Raw genomic sequence first — 18512 nt, 5'->3', positions numbered from 1 at the left:
ATACTCTTAATCTGGCCTCTGGATTCATTCACGCTCAGGGGATCAAGGGGATCTAGACTTGTACCAAAACCTCAAAGACATATAAAGAGACAAAACCAATTTTAAGAGAACTTGTAGAAAGTGGCAGACTGTAAATTTCCACCATTCATCACATGGGTTTTCCCCTCTTGTCTCTCGGCTTTTTAAAACACCGGGAAGGACGCAGTCTTTTCTCCCCCCGCATGATGACACATTTAACAGATAACAGCAAAAACAACAGCCATTTCATAACCATCATTTTTAAAGTACATCATTGCAAAACATTTTTTTTCCTCTATTAGGGAACACAACTCAGAGGTGTTATGGCAAATACTGTGCCTTTAAAAAGGTATCCAGCCCCCTTTGACTTTTAATGTTCTACAGTAGTGGAGGTAATCAGCATTTTAAGACGGAACACAAAAATAAGGCGTTCAGATTTCTTGGGTAAAAAATTAACAAAATTCCTGATTGCATAAGTATTCATGTCCTTTAAGACAAAACTTAATTATTTAGGCACCTTTGGCAACAGTTACAGCCTTAAAGGTCTACTTCAACAGGCCTGTAACACATTTACACATGTGGACACTGATTCTTTTACATTCTTCTCTGAAATCCTGCGCAGATTTGGCTTTATGTTTGGGGTTGTCTTGCTGTAAAACATACATTTATAGTTCTGTGTTGTCACCGGGATTTCTCTGTACTTCTTTTGATACAAGCTGTCCACACACAGCATGATGCTGCCACCACCAGGCTTCATGACAGGGATGTTGTGTTTTTGGTATTGTGTAGTTTTAGGCTTGTACTAAACACAGAATTTAGTATGCGGGCCAGAATTCTCTTTCACTTAAACAGAATTTTCTGCTGATAACATTTAAATCCTCAATACATCCACTGTAATTCAGTGACACATAAAAAGATCTGAGGGGGCAATACCTTTTCTAAGCACTGTAAGAGACATCATAATCTATAACCATTCAGTACCAGGGAGACAAGGGGTGCATCTCAATAGGCTGGAGTAGCTCTGTGTCTTTATCTTCAGTCTCTAGTCATGGTTTGAAATTATGTTACCCCTACTACCCCTTTAAAAATGTTATTCTGTCTATTCCTTCAGAACTTTGGAGAAGATATGGAGATAAAGCTACTTCAAAACAGGCATATTGTTATAACTTGTGCTATACAAATGAATTAGACTAGAGTTGGTCATATTGAGATGCAGCCATGAGGTCAGTGAGACTAAACAAGCGTCTCCTATCAGGCTAACCTGGACTACCCACAGATAAGAACCGTACAACTGGAGTGAGGGAACTGTTCTGGTGTTTTTTTTTTTCCTACAAAAAGCCAGGTGATGTAGAAGAAAGGAATAAAATAAAGAAAACTCTGCATTTAATTTAGACCAACAATGAGACTCCCATGTAGCACAAACATATTTACAAGCTCCAAAAAATAAAGTAAAAACACTTCTCTTGTTGTCCTAATGCCCCTATCCCTGCCCACACACTTTTTTTCGTCGTTACCCCCCTTCCTTTTGATCCAAAATAAAAATTGTACGTGAAAGAGTTATGAAAATATAGGTTATTCCATCATGGTTGTGTCGTGGACTGGACCTCCTGTTCTTCTTCATTCTCCTCCTCTATCTCTCTCTCTTCAGTAAGGGTGTTGGGTGTTGCTGTTCTGTCCCGCTGGCCTGTCCCAACCCTAACCCCCTCCCTGACCCTGGGGCGTGGCATTGAGTCACAGGATCACTGGAAGGCTGTTGAGGTCACAGCTCGTCACGTTCCCGTCTGAGGATGGTGTAGCGAGTCTCGCTGGGTGCCAGCTTCTGGAACGAGCTCTCTGGAGGGCTGCTGGCCACTTCTCCTCCCGTCTCCTCCTAAAGGGGGAAAAGTCAGAACAGAACAAACAGTTAAGTTTCGCATGACATAACAAAAACAAACTTTCAGTGAGTCCTTAGAGCAGGGGTGTCAAACTCAAATACACAATGGGCCAAAATGTAAAAACTTGAATAAAATCACGGGCCAACATTGAACAAATAAACCTTTTAATATATACCAAACATGTTTTGCTTTAACATTAAATATGGGACCAGCAACGCTTATAAACATACAATATATAACTAAATAGTGCAGACATGCAAAATCAAATTTCTAATAAAAAACACATCAATGTCATTAATTTATTAAAGAAAAAATAAATAAAAATCGTATGCCTCTTTTCTATTTGCATCCTTCTGATTTAAATATCAAAATAAAGTTTTTCAACAGGTTAATACATTTAAAAATAAAATAATTATAAATCTAGTATTAGCGGTAAATGCGCCGTATAATACCGGCGGGTCAGCTTTTATAGTACAATAATAATATAATAATTTGGTATTGCCTGGCGGGCCAAATAAAATTACACTGCGGTCCAAATTTGGCCCGCGGGCCAGAGTTTGACACCCCTGCCATAGAGCGTGCTGAAGCTGCCGTCTGACCTGTCCAGGCGTGCTGTCCGTGGGGTCAGGACCGTGGTGAAACTCTCGGTGAAGCTTTCCAGAGTGAAGGTCCAAGACAAACTGTCTCAGCTTGCCAGGAATACTAAAAAAAACACAAAAAAAAAAAATCACACATTGGACATCATGCAAGAACAGTTTTGAACCCTAAATCTCTTTTACTTTCTTCTGTGAAGGTTTTTCATACAAGTGTTTATGAACAAAATTAAAAACCTGCCATAATAGTGCAACCTCAGCCCGGTGGGTTCCACCTATTCATGAGAAGATGTGCGTTTGTGAGATTTAATCTTCGGCATACTAAACCCTCCCAACACAGCTTTATGATACCAGTTTCACTCAGTAGAAAAGCTTAAACATTTTAATTTAAACAAATGTCTGTTAAGTCACTGTTTATTGTCAAGGTGACACAATGGTTAGTGAGCCTATGGCCCACTGGTGTTTGCAGTTTGTAATGCTGCATTTGCAGTTTCACAAACTGGATGTCTGTGGCGACATTCCTGGGAAAATCAAAAGCGATGCAGTTTGTTGCCGTTTTCCATCACCCAGCAGTGGCTGGTCCTCCATAGAGAGTAGGTGGAGCCAACACAACACGCTCCTCATGTGTAAAACAGGATACAGTTCTTTCCAGTCTCTGCTGGCGTTGGAAGTCAAGTTATTATGGCCGAACAAAAAAAGAAAAGAGCGACGACTACAGATGATGAAACAAGTGATCTGAGATCTGAGGTCGCCAAAAAGAACAAAATAGAAATCTTGTGAGATTGCAAGTCACATTCACAATAATATTACTCAAAAGTAAAAACAAAAAAAGATCTCTGCAGAGCTTTATGTTGTTGGAATTTAGCAAGTAAAAATAATAGTACGATGGTAACCTTTGTGTACAAAGTGCTTTACCGAATATCTTCTCATGTGCCCATTCACTCACGCGCGGACACAAGGACCAGGGAAATTTGGATTTAAAGGCATTTTATGGATTTGTTTTAGGATTTGTCCGTTGCAATATGTAAAAGCAACACTCAAACTTTGTGCCTTCTTCTGGCTCAACAACATTTGAAAAACAGCGAATCAGCAAGGCCAAACCCATAACCATCCCAAACACACCAAAACGAAAAGAAAGTAGAAAATATAGGCAGAGGCCAGAGTCTCTGCAGATACGGACACGTTATGATTGAGAGGGATTATTTGTATTACAGTCTAAACATCGTTTTCTGGAAAATTCCTCCTCATTCAGCTTCTAACTCTCTTGCTTGATTGTTAGGGTTTTGTTGTTTTCAAACTTTTCTCCCCTTGTGAAGAGAGGCAGACTGCATCTACAGCAGGGGTGTCAACCTCTGGCCCGCGGGCCAAATTTGGCCCGCAGTGTAATTTTATTTGGCCCGCGAGACAATACCAAATTATTACATTATTATTGTAAATTAATGACATTGATGTGTTTTTTATTTTAAATTTGATTTTGCATGTCTATGCACTATTTAGTTATATATTGTATGTTTCTAAGCGTTGCTGGTTCCATATTTAATGTTAAAGCAAAACATGTTTGGTATATATTAAAAGGTTTATTTGTTCAATGTTGGCCCGCGATTTTATTCAAGTTTTAAATTTCGGCCCATTGTGTATTTGTGTTTGACACCCCTGATCTACAGCATCTGTACATGGTACAACTATCGCCCAACAAGATTGGACCACTCGTGAATTTCAGAAGCACTTAGAGAAACTTCTGGGTACAAGAAATTGAAAGTGAATGCAACAAATTCTCTTAAATCACTCGTACATGCCTGGAAAAGCCAGTCAGTTTGTACAAACTGTTCCTGCATGAAGACCAGTAACTGTGTGTTTGACAAAGGCATTCCTACACACAAAGTTCAGCAATAACGACAGTTGATATGAGACAAAACAGCTCGTGGCAGCAGCGGAAGACGTCAGTCCCTGCGGACATGTCATGAAGCAGCATTAATCCATATCAACGCTGTCCTGTGAAGTGTGCTTATTAACGACAGGTCATGAGCTGTTGTCATATCACACAGGCGGAGCAGGTCCCCAGTCACAGCTAACCCTGTGTGTCAGAGCAGCATGCAGACACACTCACACACATATATATTTATATATATATATAACATACACTGCGCTAATGTAATTACAAGCTGTGTGCCACATGCGGTGGTGATGTGATGTAATTAGGTTGTGGAGGGCTGGTCAGTCCTCAGGGCTTCTGTCTATCTGATCAGACTCTGATTGGGGGCTGGGGGAGGCCGAGTGGTGGGGGGGCAGAATAAATAAGATTAAATTAGATTAGACTGGATTAGTTTAGCACTTATTGCACGTGCCAAATCATGTCACATTAGCTCCGGTGTCCTGGCCCATTCATAAAGGACAGATTTTAGGAGGTGTGACATTTCTCTGATGTGTGTGTGTTCATGCATGTGTGTGTGTGTAATGAAATTAACTTTATTTAAGAAGATCTCGTTATGAACAATTTCAAAAATGGTATTGGTATCAGGCAATAATTACTTAAAAATGTCCAAAAGAATGCTGAAAATAATCACACTGATTTGACATTGGGATGATTCATTTGTTAATTACAGCTACATTTGTGGTCAGTTTCTTATTTACATATGACAATTTATTTTTGTATGAAACAATTACCAGCCCCTATGTATTTATTTTTTTACTTTTCTAGATGTATAAAAGGGAGATGCACACAAGGTGGTATCACAAACAGGGATGGGAATTTATTAGATTTTATTGATACCAGTGCCATTTCGGTTTTGCTCATCAGTCCAATTCCTCTAATTGATTCCAATTGATTACTTATTGCACCTTGGACTGTTTCTTTTTCTCCACCATGACTCCTTGTTGGAAGACACATGAATTTCACATCATTGTTTTCCAATGCACAACTGTCAGAAAACCAGTGCCAGCATTGATACATATGGAAGCATATGATTGTGATGGATCAGACAATTTGGAACTGGTTCTTGATTCCCATCGCTAATCGCAAAAGGAATAAAATATGTTGATATTGTTTGAAACTGCCGAGCAATTTATCATTTATCATAAATGTATAATATTGTGAATCTTCAAGGATTATATTGCCGCACACAAGCACTACATTTTAAAGAGAAAGTGAAAGGTGCTACTTACTTGAGGTCTTTGAAATCAGGAAAGACATACATGTGTCTGAATGAGTCTATAGCGATGACGGGACAGTCAGAAGGAGTTTTCTGGATATGGAGCAGAGGATGGCGGAACTTCTCACAGTCGGCGTGTAGGAAGTTTATAGACCCTGCGGAGGAGACACCAATGTCATGAACACCACTTCTGTACACAAGGATATTCGGCTTGCATCCCTGAGAGGTTAAACACAGGCTTACCTTTCTCACTGATGAGCTGGCGGGCCACTTCCTGTTGGAACTTCTCTAAGCTTTCTGTGTCTTCTTTAACATGAAACAAGATGAGGAAAGGGATTCCTTCTTCAGTCAGCTCCTAGAAAACACAAATACAAATACATACACAAAGCGTCAAGGACAGATGGAGTGAGGGCCTTTCCGTGGCTCAGCAGATGGACTACCCACAGACTCCATGAATATCCTCCAGGCTGTTTGTTGTGTAAATATCTCTATGTACATCTACATGCCCACAATTACAGACCTAACATCACACCAGGAAGCCAAAGATCAAACTGACAATGAAAAAAGGAGGTAACAAACCTCTCCATTTTCAAAGGTGATCTCCCTGACCAGAGGCACACACTTGTCCTGGGCCCAAGCGTAGGTCAGGTCGAAGTTGGTGAGTGAGCCGAGGTAGATCATGTCAGGGACGCTCTCCCCCATAGGTTTGTAGATGACATTGTCTCCACTGAAGCGCTCTGCCTCAGATATGGCTCTATAAGAGTAAAGCACATAAAAGGGGTTTTTAGAAAAAAAGGAAAGGGAAGAATTAAAACTAAGCCTGTAATAAAGACGCCGTTGTGTCTCACCCAAAGGCAGCCAAGAATGTGCAGTCATCTCGAAGGATGTTGGCAACTTTTTCATATGAGTGGTAGTTATCCGAGTCCCGACTTTCAAAGTAACCTATAATGTTTCTCTTGCCCCTCTGTTGAATAGAAAGCAAAAAAAGGTGAAATTAGAGAAGAAATTATACAATTTTATCTTACAATGACTTGTTTAACCCATTGACGCCTGAAACGCCTGTAAAACCTCGATTTTAAAATAAGCCCCTAAAACCTGAAGTTTTTCTGGAAATTCAACAGAAGTGTCAACGCTTCTACTAAATAATAGATTTTTCAGCCTCTGTAGCAGGTAGAAATGAAATTCAAAAAGTATTTGAGAGCTTATACAAATACTACAAAACGACGTATATGCTTTCCAGGCTTCAATGGGTTAAACTTTGCAATGTGTGTGTGTTTTGCCACTTACATCCAGAGTATTAACCTCCTCCATTGAGTGCATCTCTTTCACGGGGTCGACCTGCTGTTGGCGAATGAAGTCAGCAATGGCCGCCACCGACCTCTGACCCCTGTACTCCCTCTTCATCATCATTCCATTGCGGAACAACTTCAACGTTGGATACTTGGTGATGCGGTACCGCTGGGCTATGTCCGCTACACAGCGAGGCAGAGGAGAAGTTAAGTAAAGAAGGACTAATCAATTGATGAAGAGGAAGAAGCGGAGTAAAAACACATGGGGATGGGTGGATGAGGAGCGGCGCGGTGACAGAGACGGTGGTTAAACCTCGGTCTGAAAACACTGCCTTCAGTCAGCTCGGAGCTCTGATCTCCCACATGAAAGCTACCCCCCGCCAAGAGTAAATATTCTCTCTGCACACACTGAATGAGTGTGTGTGTGTGCATGTGGCAGGTGTCAATCTCCCTGCGGGGTGTCTCTAAGCCTCCCGTCTTCACAGGAAGCAGCAGTTTTGTCATTAGTCTTCAAACAGTTTGCAGGTCATCAATAATTCTCTTTAATTTGCTTTATCTCAAAAGGCTGAGGCTGGCGGTTTATGTGTCTGTGCTTTGGTGTCCCGGGCATCTATGTGTACATATGTGCATCAAATATAGGAAGTCTGTGTGTGTGCCTTTTTTGTTTCATATATGTGTGTGTGTGTGTGTGTGTGTGTGTGTGTGTGTGTGTGTGTGTGTGTGTATGTGTATATATATATATATATATATATATATATATATATGAGAGAGTTGTAGCAGTTTTATGCCATTACATCACCATACACAACTCCCACCCCATATATTAATACTAATAATAATAATAATTTGGACAACAGATTTATTATTTACGTCAGTAAAAAAATACAAATAAAAATTCCTGGTTCAACTTCAAAAAGTCGAAGATTAGTTTACTTGTCTTTGTCTCACATCGTTTAAAATAAATACTTTTAACTATTGTGGATCAAATTTTTATGCTTTTTTCATGTTTTAGGTTAAGCAAACAAAAAATAAGTGATATTAAGTTGAATTGTTAATCGCATGTGTATGTTGTTCGGTCTTTTTTTTTGACAATGTTAAAGACTTCAAATTCAAGCACTTTCTAGCTACCTATACTATTGATATACTCTTTATCATCACAATTATTACTATAAATATTGTTAAAAACAAGGTTTACAGAATGTATCTATACCAACAGCAATTAATGTATATTCTGCTGTTCATATTTACTCTGATTGTACGTTTTGATCAGGATTATTTTATGCTTGCTAATTTCTAGAGTAAGGGGTCAACAGAGGACTTATGAATTATGCTATGACTGCATTAGAGAACAAGAAAATAACTATCCTGTCAATCTTTAATGGTGTCAAAGAACAGAAGGCCTCAGTTTATATTTATCTATATCAGCGAGTACAACAATATCTGTACATGTTCAAACAACAAAAAAGAACAAATGAACAAAATTACAGGATTATCCCAAAATAATATCTACATTAGAAAAGATTAGTGCTCATTGCAAAAGATTTTTGGTTTAAAAGAGTGATTGTGTAGATAAAGCAGTGGATTATGTTGAAAAGCAAGTGTTTTTAGGGAGTATATTCAAATTTAAGCATATTCTTAAACTTGACAACATAACTGATTAAGCATTTATCCAAAGGTTCAAGACTTTGGACAAACCTTGTAAATAATACTAAATTCCGAATAAAAAGGTAAGCAATACTCACAATGTTGGTCACAGTCCACACGGGCAAACACCACCTGCTTGGTTTCAGGGAACTCCTCCCTCACTAAGTTCGAGGACTCCTCAAAAATTGGATGCAGCATCTGACTGAACCTGCACCTGTAAAGGGGGGTAGGTGACGTGTTGTGAGGCCAAAAGGATTTCCATAATTTGTAAGTAAATTAAATTGATTTTTAGATCCATTGGACTTAATTTTGCACTATTTGACAAATGATTTTCTGCCTATAACAGTTCCATTATCCATCCATTAATTAGACCAAATGAGAAAAACAGACAGACCCACGAAGTAAAAATCCTTTAGAAATAAATCAACAAAATCTTTACTGTGGATGACAGCAATCTAATTATACTTATTGCACCATGTGCCATTCATAGGAAATGTCTGCATCAGGAGCAAAACTCATTTCAACAAAAAGAGGTCCAATGACTGTGGGAGAGACACAGCACACTTACCAGTCGGCGTAAAAATTGACTAATGCCACCCCAGCATTATCTGCAAGAAAACACACACACACAAACAAGAAACAAATATAAGCCTCTATACATTATTACACACTCATGGATGTATATTTTGCTTGTAAAAATAATTACAGGAATTAGGCAATTAATCTTAAAGTCCTGTTTGCTGTCACTGGACAGAGTTTTATGACCAGTGACTTACGGCCATATACACTTAATCAATCATACCACCCACTGGTGAAATGTAATTAAATGTTTATCTGGTGGAAAGGTAAGCCAAGGGCCAGTGAATATCAAGTAGGTCATACCAACAATGAGTCTAAGAAAACCACATAGAATTTTATAATAAGTATAACACAACTGTTGTTGCGATGGCTGCATTTGTATTTACGGTAATTGTTTATGTTAACTGTGTTTAAATGTTGTAACTTGTCACTTTTTATGCTGCTTTCTTGGCCAGGTCTCTCTTGGAAAAGAGATTTTTTAATCTCAACTAGACTTTTACCTGGTTAAATAAAGGATATATATATACAAGAAGAACTTTTTCCCCAGCTTACCCAAAATTTTTAGAAACCACATCTGCTGAATACCGGGGGTTTCACAATTTTGCATTTTTTATCTCAAAATTGATCGAGATGATTTGAATTTCAATTACTGAAACCTTTCTACGCTGCTAACTAACAGACAGAGATTCAGTCTGACAAAGTGGACTGAAAACGTCCTTGGTGGACATAAAAAAGAAGGAAATATTAATATATATTAAAGGCAAGTGAGGGGGGAAAAGAGGACAGCTAAAATCTGAATTAGTATTAAATGAATCATTTTGCATTTTGGGAAATATGCTTATCCGCTTCATGCAAAGAACTAGATGAGAAAGAAATGCATGGAAATAAGCTGTTTGCACAAGACAAGCTAATCCAAGAAGGTATTGGCTGTAGCTTGATATTAATGAATAGACATGAGTGTTGTATTGATCATCTCATGCAGCTCCCAGCAAGAGAGCGAATAAGCATATCTCCCAAAATGCCAAACTATTCCTTTGTAAAGTACGATGCCTTACTTAGAACGTCATCGATGTTGCCTGAATCCAGACTGGTGATTTCTGCTTGTCCGGGGGTAGAGAGGCCCATCACCTACGCAGGGAAGAGACAGATCAAAAATGAACATAAAAACAGAGACATGATGGTCCAGATAACTATGTGGAGGGGGAGGGGAGGGGATATCGAAGACAGTTGACCGAGATAAATTAATAATTTAGGACTAAAGACTGTGTGAACCAACAAGTCTGGTAGCATACTTCTAACCAGCATAACTAGAGTCTGACTCAGCTGAATACCGGCCCTCACAGAGTGAAATATAATCAACATGGTACTAAACTCCTGCCTCAGCAGTCAGCACCGAAGCATGCCAAAGTATTGCCTTATACAATCCTATCATTGTAGACTGTAGAGAAAACTGTATTTTTTATACTTTATAATTCTAGCCTTTTGTACTTTATAATTTTGTTTGCAATGGAGAATGGATGCAGCAAGAACAGGCAAGATGTAGCAACTTTCTCCAAATGCAGTATACGTATAATCTCTCCAGTGTTTCTTGGTTCTTTGTCCCAGTCTGTTGTTCCTGGTATTGGGTTTTGGTCACCACTGACATGCAAATTTATACAAAGCAACTTTGCAAATTTGTGTTCTCATGATTTCCTGCATAACCTGACCTCTCCTTGTAACCAGTTTTACAAAACAGCACACGTTGGATTGATTCTCCCTGCACACTGACCAATTTGTCAAGTTATTGTGATTAATGAAGATATGTGCCAATGGCGGATGAAAATGCAATTTTTTAATAAATACTTCCTGTTTTCCTGTACTTTACTATTCATACTAGTTTTTGTTTATCAGGGACTAGATTGTTTTATTTCTGTGTGAATGTTTAAAGTTATATATGTGGTATGTGTGGGATGCTATGGCATTCCCTGAGAAACATTTTCTCATTTTGCATTGTACAACTGCTGCTCAGCAAGATGACAATGGACTTTGAATTAAATTTCCCAGAAGCTGTTGAAAAAATGCATATCTCTCTGCTCTAATCAGAGTCCAAACACAGGATTTTCAACTTGTTTATTTTACTAAAAAAGTGCCACCTTAGTTATTTAAATCATCATCAACAAATCACAGAGCAAGCAACCCTCAGGCAGTTTAGTGGCTGCATGTACTGTATTTGCTTTCCTTCAATCACTAGTTACTTACTAGTAATACACATACTTTTCTACAAACATCCTGTTTTTGTCAGACATTTTCTCTGAAACCTCGTCTTTAAGTGAAAATTAGGTGGAACTACTGTCAGTCTTATGCAAGTTTTTGGAGTTAGGAAAGTAATCTTGCAGTCGTCAATTTTTCTTTCATGTATCTCCCTCTTTGGATCACTCAAAAAAGAATATAGGTGTTATTATAATGTAACAGCTGTGGATTTCTGAAATGCAGCTCTGATTGCAACACTGTATAAAATAATCCTGAATTAATGAGGAAATTTAAGGCTTAAAATTATGTTCACTGGAGGGTGAAAAGGAGGAAAAAAATTGATTCAACTGAAAATAGAGTTCCAAAAGAAAAGGCAATCATAGCTTAAATGAACTCTTGTATTAAAGCGCCTATATTTCATTTCATTCTGATTTATTGTTAATACTTTTTTATTTCTTCTGGTTCATTTTATTGCTTTGTTAGTATCCATTGTCATTTTATTTTGCTATTCACTTAATACTGGAAATTTCCCTGGAGTAATTAAGGAATATCTCATGTTTAACAAATATGTCATGACAGAAACCCAAGAAGACTGCATGACAAAAAGTTTAACTCTTTTACTAAATTATTAAATTCAGGCTGCAAATGTAATCCCATATATTTCTGCATCATCATCATCATCATCATTACACCGACTGCACCTATTTAACTTCAGCGGCTTAAGTCAACACTTCAATTGCATCACAACACTTTAAAAGTATGACTGTACTCTCTCTTATCTGCCGCGATCTGTGCAATATAAAGTTCCTCTTTAAACAGGATATATGACGGTCATCCTCATGATGGGTGTTTCAAAAACTAAATATGTGTTTCAAGGAAGGCCGCAAACATTCAGACAGTGAAACAACTTCAGCTCAAACTGTAAAAAAAAAAAATAGTCCAATTTTAACTGCCACGATGCTTCCCTAAGTTTATAGTTGTTTAAAGTTTACTGATGTAAAATTAGGTTTATCTAAAAACTACATTATTTCTTTTATAAAGTAATATGACAATAATTTCTGTAATGAATACGCTAATCTATAAAATGTTAACAGAGTAAACACTAAAAAAATGAATAAATATATGCGACAAAGAAAGGCAGCAAAGCATCACATATAGGAAGCTGGAACAAGTGACTAAACCAATTATTGGCAATTTACTACTGTTTTAGTCTTTTTTTCTATTTGCACTCTTTGTATCTGCACTTTTCACACTTTATATTTCAAATGCTGCACAGCAATTAACCTCGGGATAAATAAAGTTTTAACCTATCTTAGTCATTTTCTGATCTTCTTTGAAAGTTTAAACAGTGCAAAATAAATTTTAAAAAAGCCACTCTGCCTTTTGACCAACACTGCTGCAAACTTATATGAAATACCACAGTTGCTGTGGTTAGACCACTTGAGAAACTGCTCTGTAACTCAGAGAGAAGTTAGAAGTTTTCATTTCAGGCCCAAAACTCTCTCAACAGCACAGCAGCAGCAGCGCTATGTCTAGTTCCGGGTTGTCAGCCAATAAGAATGAGCCACAACAGAGGAATTTACCAACCGGTGAGCATCATTCAGAGACACACACAGATACACGATGAGTCCGACAATAACTGTGTGCATCCGTGTAATCATAAGCACTGTGTTTAATCAAACACAGCAGACCAACCTTTTTAATAAACAAAAGGCTTAAACTAACCATGCTAGCAATTAGCAAAGGTATGTGATAACAGCTAATGCTAGCTCGATGCTTCATTCGTCCTCAACAAAGTTATCAGGAGTCCAACTTAGCTCATTTTAAAGTTTGCAATACACGACGTGTTATGCGAGTAACATCTCGATTATATAAGAAGGATTATGATTTGTTACAACACTAGAGCAAACGTTACTCAACACTACCGGCTAAGTTGACATTGCAGCTGGATAACTTGATTAGTTATGGAAGTGGCTTGATGAAACACAGTCAAAAGGCCTTCCTAGTGGACCTGATCAATAGCTGCACTTTCATCAGGGAGTGGACAGGCTCGCTAGTCACCTTAGCCACTTTAAAAGCCACGTCTCATGCCACTACAGGCTCATCGGTTGGCTAGCAGCTAACTACCCAGCAGCAGGCTACCTAACGTTAGCCTACCGTTAGCTTGCTCCTGGAGCTAAAAGTCAAAGGCTGGAGTAAATATGCTTACCAGCAGTACAACCGTGACGAAGCGGATATCAAGAGAGGGAGATATTGCTATTAGTTTCATTGTACAGTAGTTATTGGAGATGGTGGTGTTGAGTCTTCCCAGTTCGTCTCGACGCCGCTCTTCTTGCTGCAGCAGGAAACCGACGGCGAACCGATCTCACGGTGACCACGGAAACGCGAGCGACACTTCCTTGGTGCTCGCTTGGCCTTGTGGGTAATGTTGTTTTTCCAACCTGTCAAACGGCTGACCTGGATGATGGAGGGAACTCAAATCATGGCGGTTTATTGCGTTAAAAAAGTAACGGGAGTTGTAGTGTTTGGTCTCCCAGACAGTGGCGATTCAACGGGACTACTTGGAAGAAAACTTTCTGAGATTTCATCTGAGAGTAAAGGACATCAAACGGTAAATATAAAACAGACAAAGGAGGAGTGAAGAGACGATGTTATTGAAATGCAATAGCATTACTGTGCTATTCAGTTAATCCACTGTCACACATTTGTTCTCTGTGGTCATTTAGTACGCATATGAATAACTGATTTCTCTTGAGCAGGGGGAGTTGCATCATTATGCTTCACTTTTTGTAATACTTTGTTTGGCCTATTTTTCACCGTTGAACAATGCGTTTTAAATTATTGAGCAAAAAACAAAGTTAGAAATCTTGATGCACAACTCACCAACTATCTGCAAATGTTCTCTGAAAATCCAGCAAAATTGTGTGTGTTGCTGCTTAATCAAACACAGACTCCACAGCTCAATAACAAAGACACTTACTTAAACAAAAGATTATTGCACCTCATCAGATTAGACGACAAGACTGGTTAACACATAGTATGTGTCAGTCTGAGGCATCCTCCCTCTGCCTGTAATCAGTACAGTAGCAGTGTTATGCTGGCAGTTGTTAGTGTGAACAGGTGGGCTGGTCTCAGTGTGCCAGTGATCCTCTTTCTCTGACCCTGCAGGAGCCAGGATCAGGGCAGGTAGGGGACCTGGACGTGCATCCACACCCATGAAGGATGCACTGAACTGAGAAACATCTGCTGAAGTGTCCCCCCTCAACGCAGCTATGGTAAGAATCCAACACATAGAGAGCATCCACCCACATTTAATTTAGGTTTATAAATCCCAGAAGAGTTTGATTTTGTGTAGTTATTGGATACATCTGCTAGTTACTTTGGTATCTCCCCTGTACTACCGGTTTGTAATTCTCTCTCTAGAGTCAAGGCCATTGAGACTATGTGGAACAAACCTAATTGTGTGTGGAAACAGCCTAATTGTTAAGGAGATTAAGGTGGAATGTTGAATTGAATCCCAGCATTAATATTTTATGGGCTAAAGCTGTCCATAGGGGGTTCCCAGTGTGTGTGCAACTCACAGATGGAGTCAGAGGAAGATTTCTCTCTCTTCCTGTCTGAATATCAGTGGAGGAGAGAAGGAAGAGCAAAATGTATTTCCTGAATTGTTAATGCTGGAAAATAAGCACAAATTAGCATCACAATATCAAGAAAAGCTTCTTCCAACATTGACATATATCATAATATGTGCTGAGGTATTAAAAATCACTATATTGTGTTTGTTGCATTATGCTATATGGTAATGTGAATTCAAACTGGAACAAATACATCTAGTGTAATTCTCAAGTATTTCCCAAACCATATCTATCCTTACTTTAGACGTTAAAGTTTAACATCACAAGACAGACACAATTGAATTATATTTATATATGACAAATGTTAATGTATTGTCCAGCCCTGCACTATATGTAAGTACTATGAGATTACTAATATTTTACCTGCAGAAAAGACATGTTGGTCTTGAGAGATTTGTGAAGCCACAAGCTGTCACAAGTTTAACTGGAATGTATGATTGACACCGGGCTGCAGAAAATTCATATTTCATTAGTGAAGGGATTTTTTAGTCTTTAACATATCTATAATAATAATGAGATGTCTTTTACTACTTAACTGAGCCAAAGGGCTCTTCTTCAAATTGACTGCATTGTCAAAACACAAAGGTGTTCAAATCAGTGATACAAAAAAATAAATAAAAAAAATGTATGTTTACATTTAAGAAGCCTTAATCAACACTGGCACTCATCTGATAATGACATTATTGATTTGAAAATTTCTCTTCCTTCTTTGTTCATTGACAAATTAAGGCACAGCATATACATATAATCTTTTAGTGCTTGATTCGATCTGCCCTGTTGTTACATGTCACAAGACATTTGAAAATTTGACTTTGTTCTCAGCTGCAAGGCAAATAAAGCTATGTATTGTTAGAAAAATTGCATGAGGAAACCTTGAAAATTGATAATCTGTCACCAACAGAAAAAACCTCACAATTTTTCTGCGCAGTTCGTTGATGGGGAATGAAGAGCTGGAGACGTCCAAGTTCTCAGTTTAACATAGTTTTATTACAATACGTCAAAAAATGTGCACTTTACAGAGATTTTCCGGGTTCAAAACTCATGTCCCTGAATACAAACAGACGTGTTTCAGTTCGTGAAGTCTGAACCACGACTCCCTCCCTGGAACCCATTAAAATACTAACATTTGTTTACAAAACATGCTTGGCGATTTCCTTGTTAGAAAAATTGCATGAGGAAACCTTGAAAATTGATAATCTGTCACCAACAGAAAAAACCTCACCATTTTTCTGCGCATTCGTTGATGGGGAAATGAAGAGCTGGAGACGTCCAAGTTTCTCAGTTTAACAAAGTTTTATTACAATACGTCAAAAAATGTGCACTTTACAGAGATCTCCGGGTTCAAAATTAACTCATGTCCCTGAATACAAACAGACGTGTTTCAGTTTGTGAAGTCTGAACCACGACTCTCTCCCTGGAACCCATTAAAATAACCTTACAATTGTTTACAAAACATGCTGGTCGATTTCCTCCAGGAAGTCCCGCCTTCCCCCTCCGCTGATTCGCCAGTCTTCTTTCATACCGTCACACGTCAGGCCACCTGGGCAAAACAATCACTGCTGCCCAGGACAAGGCCATGTGGCCTGCTAACAAACTTGTTATGACGAACATACTGCCTTGTTATGACCTACAGAAATATAACAAGAGCCAACTATTCTTCAATATCTACATGTTCTTTTAAAGGTTAAAAAATATAAGACAGACAATACTATTTTTTGTGATTATAGAATCTTAATTAGTTTAAGCAAATGGAATATATGTAATTAAAGTAATCATAGTTTTCTACATCAATATTAACACACAAACACAATCAATGTATCAAAATCATATTACCTGATTAATATAAATGCATAGAGATAGACATTATCAAGATTTAGTGAATTACGCATGCATAGTGACCTGTGATGACTGTTAGGAAAAAAATCACAAAGAGGAAAAAGAGAGGAAGACAGTAACATTTCATTTTAAACAACGTATAATATTCAAATTATTCTAACATCCTCCAGGAAGTTCCGCCCTCCTCACTTGCTGATTCGCCAGTCCCAATTAACACAACGGCACGTCATGCCAGCTGGGCATACGATCTTGCTGCCCCGGACAAGGCCATCCTGGCCTCTTCTCCAGAACATTCAACAAAAACCTCCTGCCTTGTTTTGTCTTCCAAAGATATTATGTCTACAGAGCCAAAGGATTTTCACTGTCTCACATAGATTCTAAAAGTCTAAAAAATATGAAACAGACAATGAAATATATGTATTCAAAGTTTCTAAACCAAAATTAACACACAAACCTAATCATTGTATCAAAATCATATTGCCTAATTTAATATAAATGCATAGAGAGAGATATTACACTCAAGGTTTTGATAGTGACCTGCGTCACGCACAGAGACAGACAACAGAGACAGACAACAGAGGAGCAGAAATCAAGCATAAAATAATTTACCAATATAGAAAATAATCAGTTATTTTAACAGTATACATTATAATATTTTGTTCTGTAACTATTTATATGTGCTGTGTATAAGTCAAAAAATACTTATTCTTTAGACTTTTAGTTAATATTGCGGCCGTCTTTACAATGTACATACTCTTCATGCTTTACGCATACAATTGGGACATACTACTTCGTCATAACATTGTTCCTTGAACTTTAACTCTCTGGCTCATGTATGCTGCACAGAGGATTGTGGGTCAGGAGGGCCATAAAGCCTGCTGGCTTGCAAACTGCAAAATGTGACCAGATGCAGTAGGACTTCCTGCTGTTTTTGGCATACTGCATTTGACGTACAAAATCCTATTCTGGCATAAAAAATAGTATGGCAGAATGGGTATTGGAACACACCCATATATTTTGTGAGGTAATCTTGTCTAAAGAAAGTCCTATGACACTACATGCAGCACACACCCATCACGCTCTCCCTGCACTCTGATTTCATCTGTCTGTCGTCTCCCTGTTTGGCCCTCTCCTCCCTTTTCTGTTTTCTCCATCTTCTTCCATTTCGCATTGGTCCCATTGATTTTTTTGTTTGTTTTTCCAGCTGATTATGTCCCTGTACTCTGATTCGCCGGTGGGCACATTGCTCTCTGCGCTTTAATTGGACATTTAATTAGATCACAGTTTTAGTCCAATTAGACTCAGAGGTGTTGGAAAAAGGATACGGAGAGGAGAAGAGGAAAAAGTCCCCAAGCTGGTCTCTGTCTCCCTTCCCCCTTCTCGTTCTCTCCTCTCCTCTTTTCACTCTTTTTCTTCGTCTGTCTTTTTCTGTCCGCCTTGCCGTCTCTCACCCCCCCCTCCCTCCCTGCTGAGGGCGGCTCATTAGTGATATAATGGGATGACACAAAACACACATCTCCCCTAACTCTTAGAGTGTCTCAAGCAGTGCCTGAAACACGCACACACTAGGTGATGGGGACTGTGTCAGCTCGCTGTTGCAGAAGTTGTGTGCTTGATTTTCAGGCTGTTTCCTTTATGAAGATGCTCTCTTCCTCTTTTTTAGTAG

At 38.5% G+C, this 18512-nt stretch overlaps 2 protein-coding genes across 3 annotated transcripts in view; one reads left to right on the top strand and one right to left on the bottom strand.

Annotated features, from left to right (window-relative positions):
* Positions 1 to 328: 328 nt before the first annotated feature.
* On the bottom strand, positions 329 to 13766 carry erp44 (endoplasmic reticulum protein 44). Its single transcript, XM_059338662.1, has 11 exons — positions 13585 to 13766; positions 10202 to 10274; positions 9136 to 9175; positions 8666 to 8781; positions 6922 to 7106; positions 6483 to 6598; positions 6214 to 6388; positions 5878 to 5989; positions 5648 to 5789; positions 2492 to 2594; positions 329 to 1888 (listed from the first exon to the last, which is right to left on the bottom strand). Exons 1-11 carry the CDS (start codon positions 13642 to 13644, stop codon positions 1778 to 1780), a joined length of 1233 nt encoding a protein of 410 aa, XP_059194645.1. The 5' UTR covers positions 13645 to 13766; the 3' UTR covers positions 329 to 1777.
* Positions 13767 to 13855: 89 nt separating this feature from the next.
* The window catches only part of invs (inversin), a 33305-nt gene continuing 28648 nt past the window's right edge, over positions 13856 to 18512 (top strand). For both annotated transcript variants that reach the window (XM_059338661.1, XM_059338660.1), the window contains exons 1-2: positions 13856 to 13986; positions 14544 to 14650. In XM_059338661.1, coding sequence (XP_059194644.1) covers positions 14648 to 14650 — 3 coding nt within the window. In that variant the 5' untranslated portion in view covers positions 13856 to 13986; positions 14544 to 14647. The remainder of the gene's footprint in view (positions 13987 to 14543; positions 14651 to 18512) is intronic.

The sequence above is a fragment of the Centropristis striata genome, chromosome 8, assembly GCF_030273125.1.
Source record: "Centropristis striata isolate RG_2023a ecotype Rhode Island chromosome 8, C.striata_1.0, whole genome shotgun sequence".
Classification (NCBI taxonomy): Eukaryota; Metazoa; Chordata; class Actinopteri; order Perciformes; family Serranidae; genus Centropristis; species Centropristis striata.
The sequence above is the reverse complement of the archived record's forward strand: the minus strand, read 5'-3'. Positions and strand labels throughout refer to the sequence as shown.

What these genes read in the sequence shown, in the direction of transcription:
- erp44 (XM_059338662.1), bottom strand. Translation starts at nt 13,644, where the DNA reads ATGAAACTAATAGCAATATCTCCCTCTCTTGATATCCGCTTCGTCACG. An exon ending in AGGAGGTTAATACTCTGGAT is followed by an intron (nt 6,599 to 6,921) that starts GTAAGTGGCAAA and finishes TCTATTCAACAG; the next exon opens with AGGGGCAAGAGAAACATTAT. An exon ending in TCACCTTTGAAAATGGAGAG is followed by an intron (nt 5,990 to 6,213) that starts GTTTGTTACCTC and finishes TGTGTTTTCTAG; the next exon opens with GAGCTGACTGAAGAAGGAAT.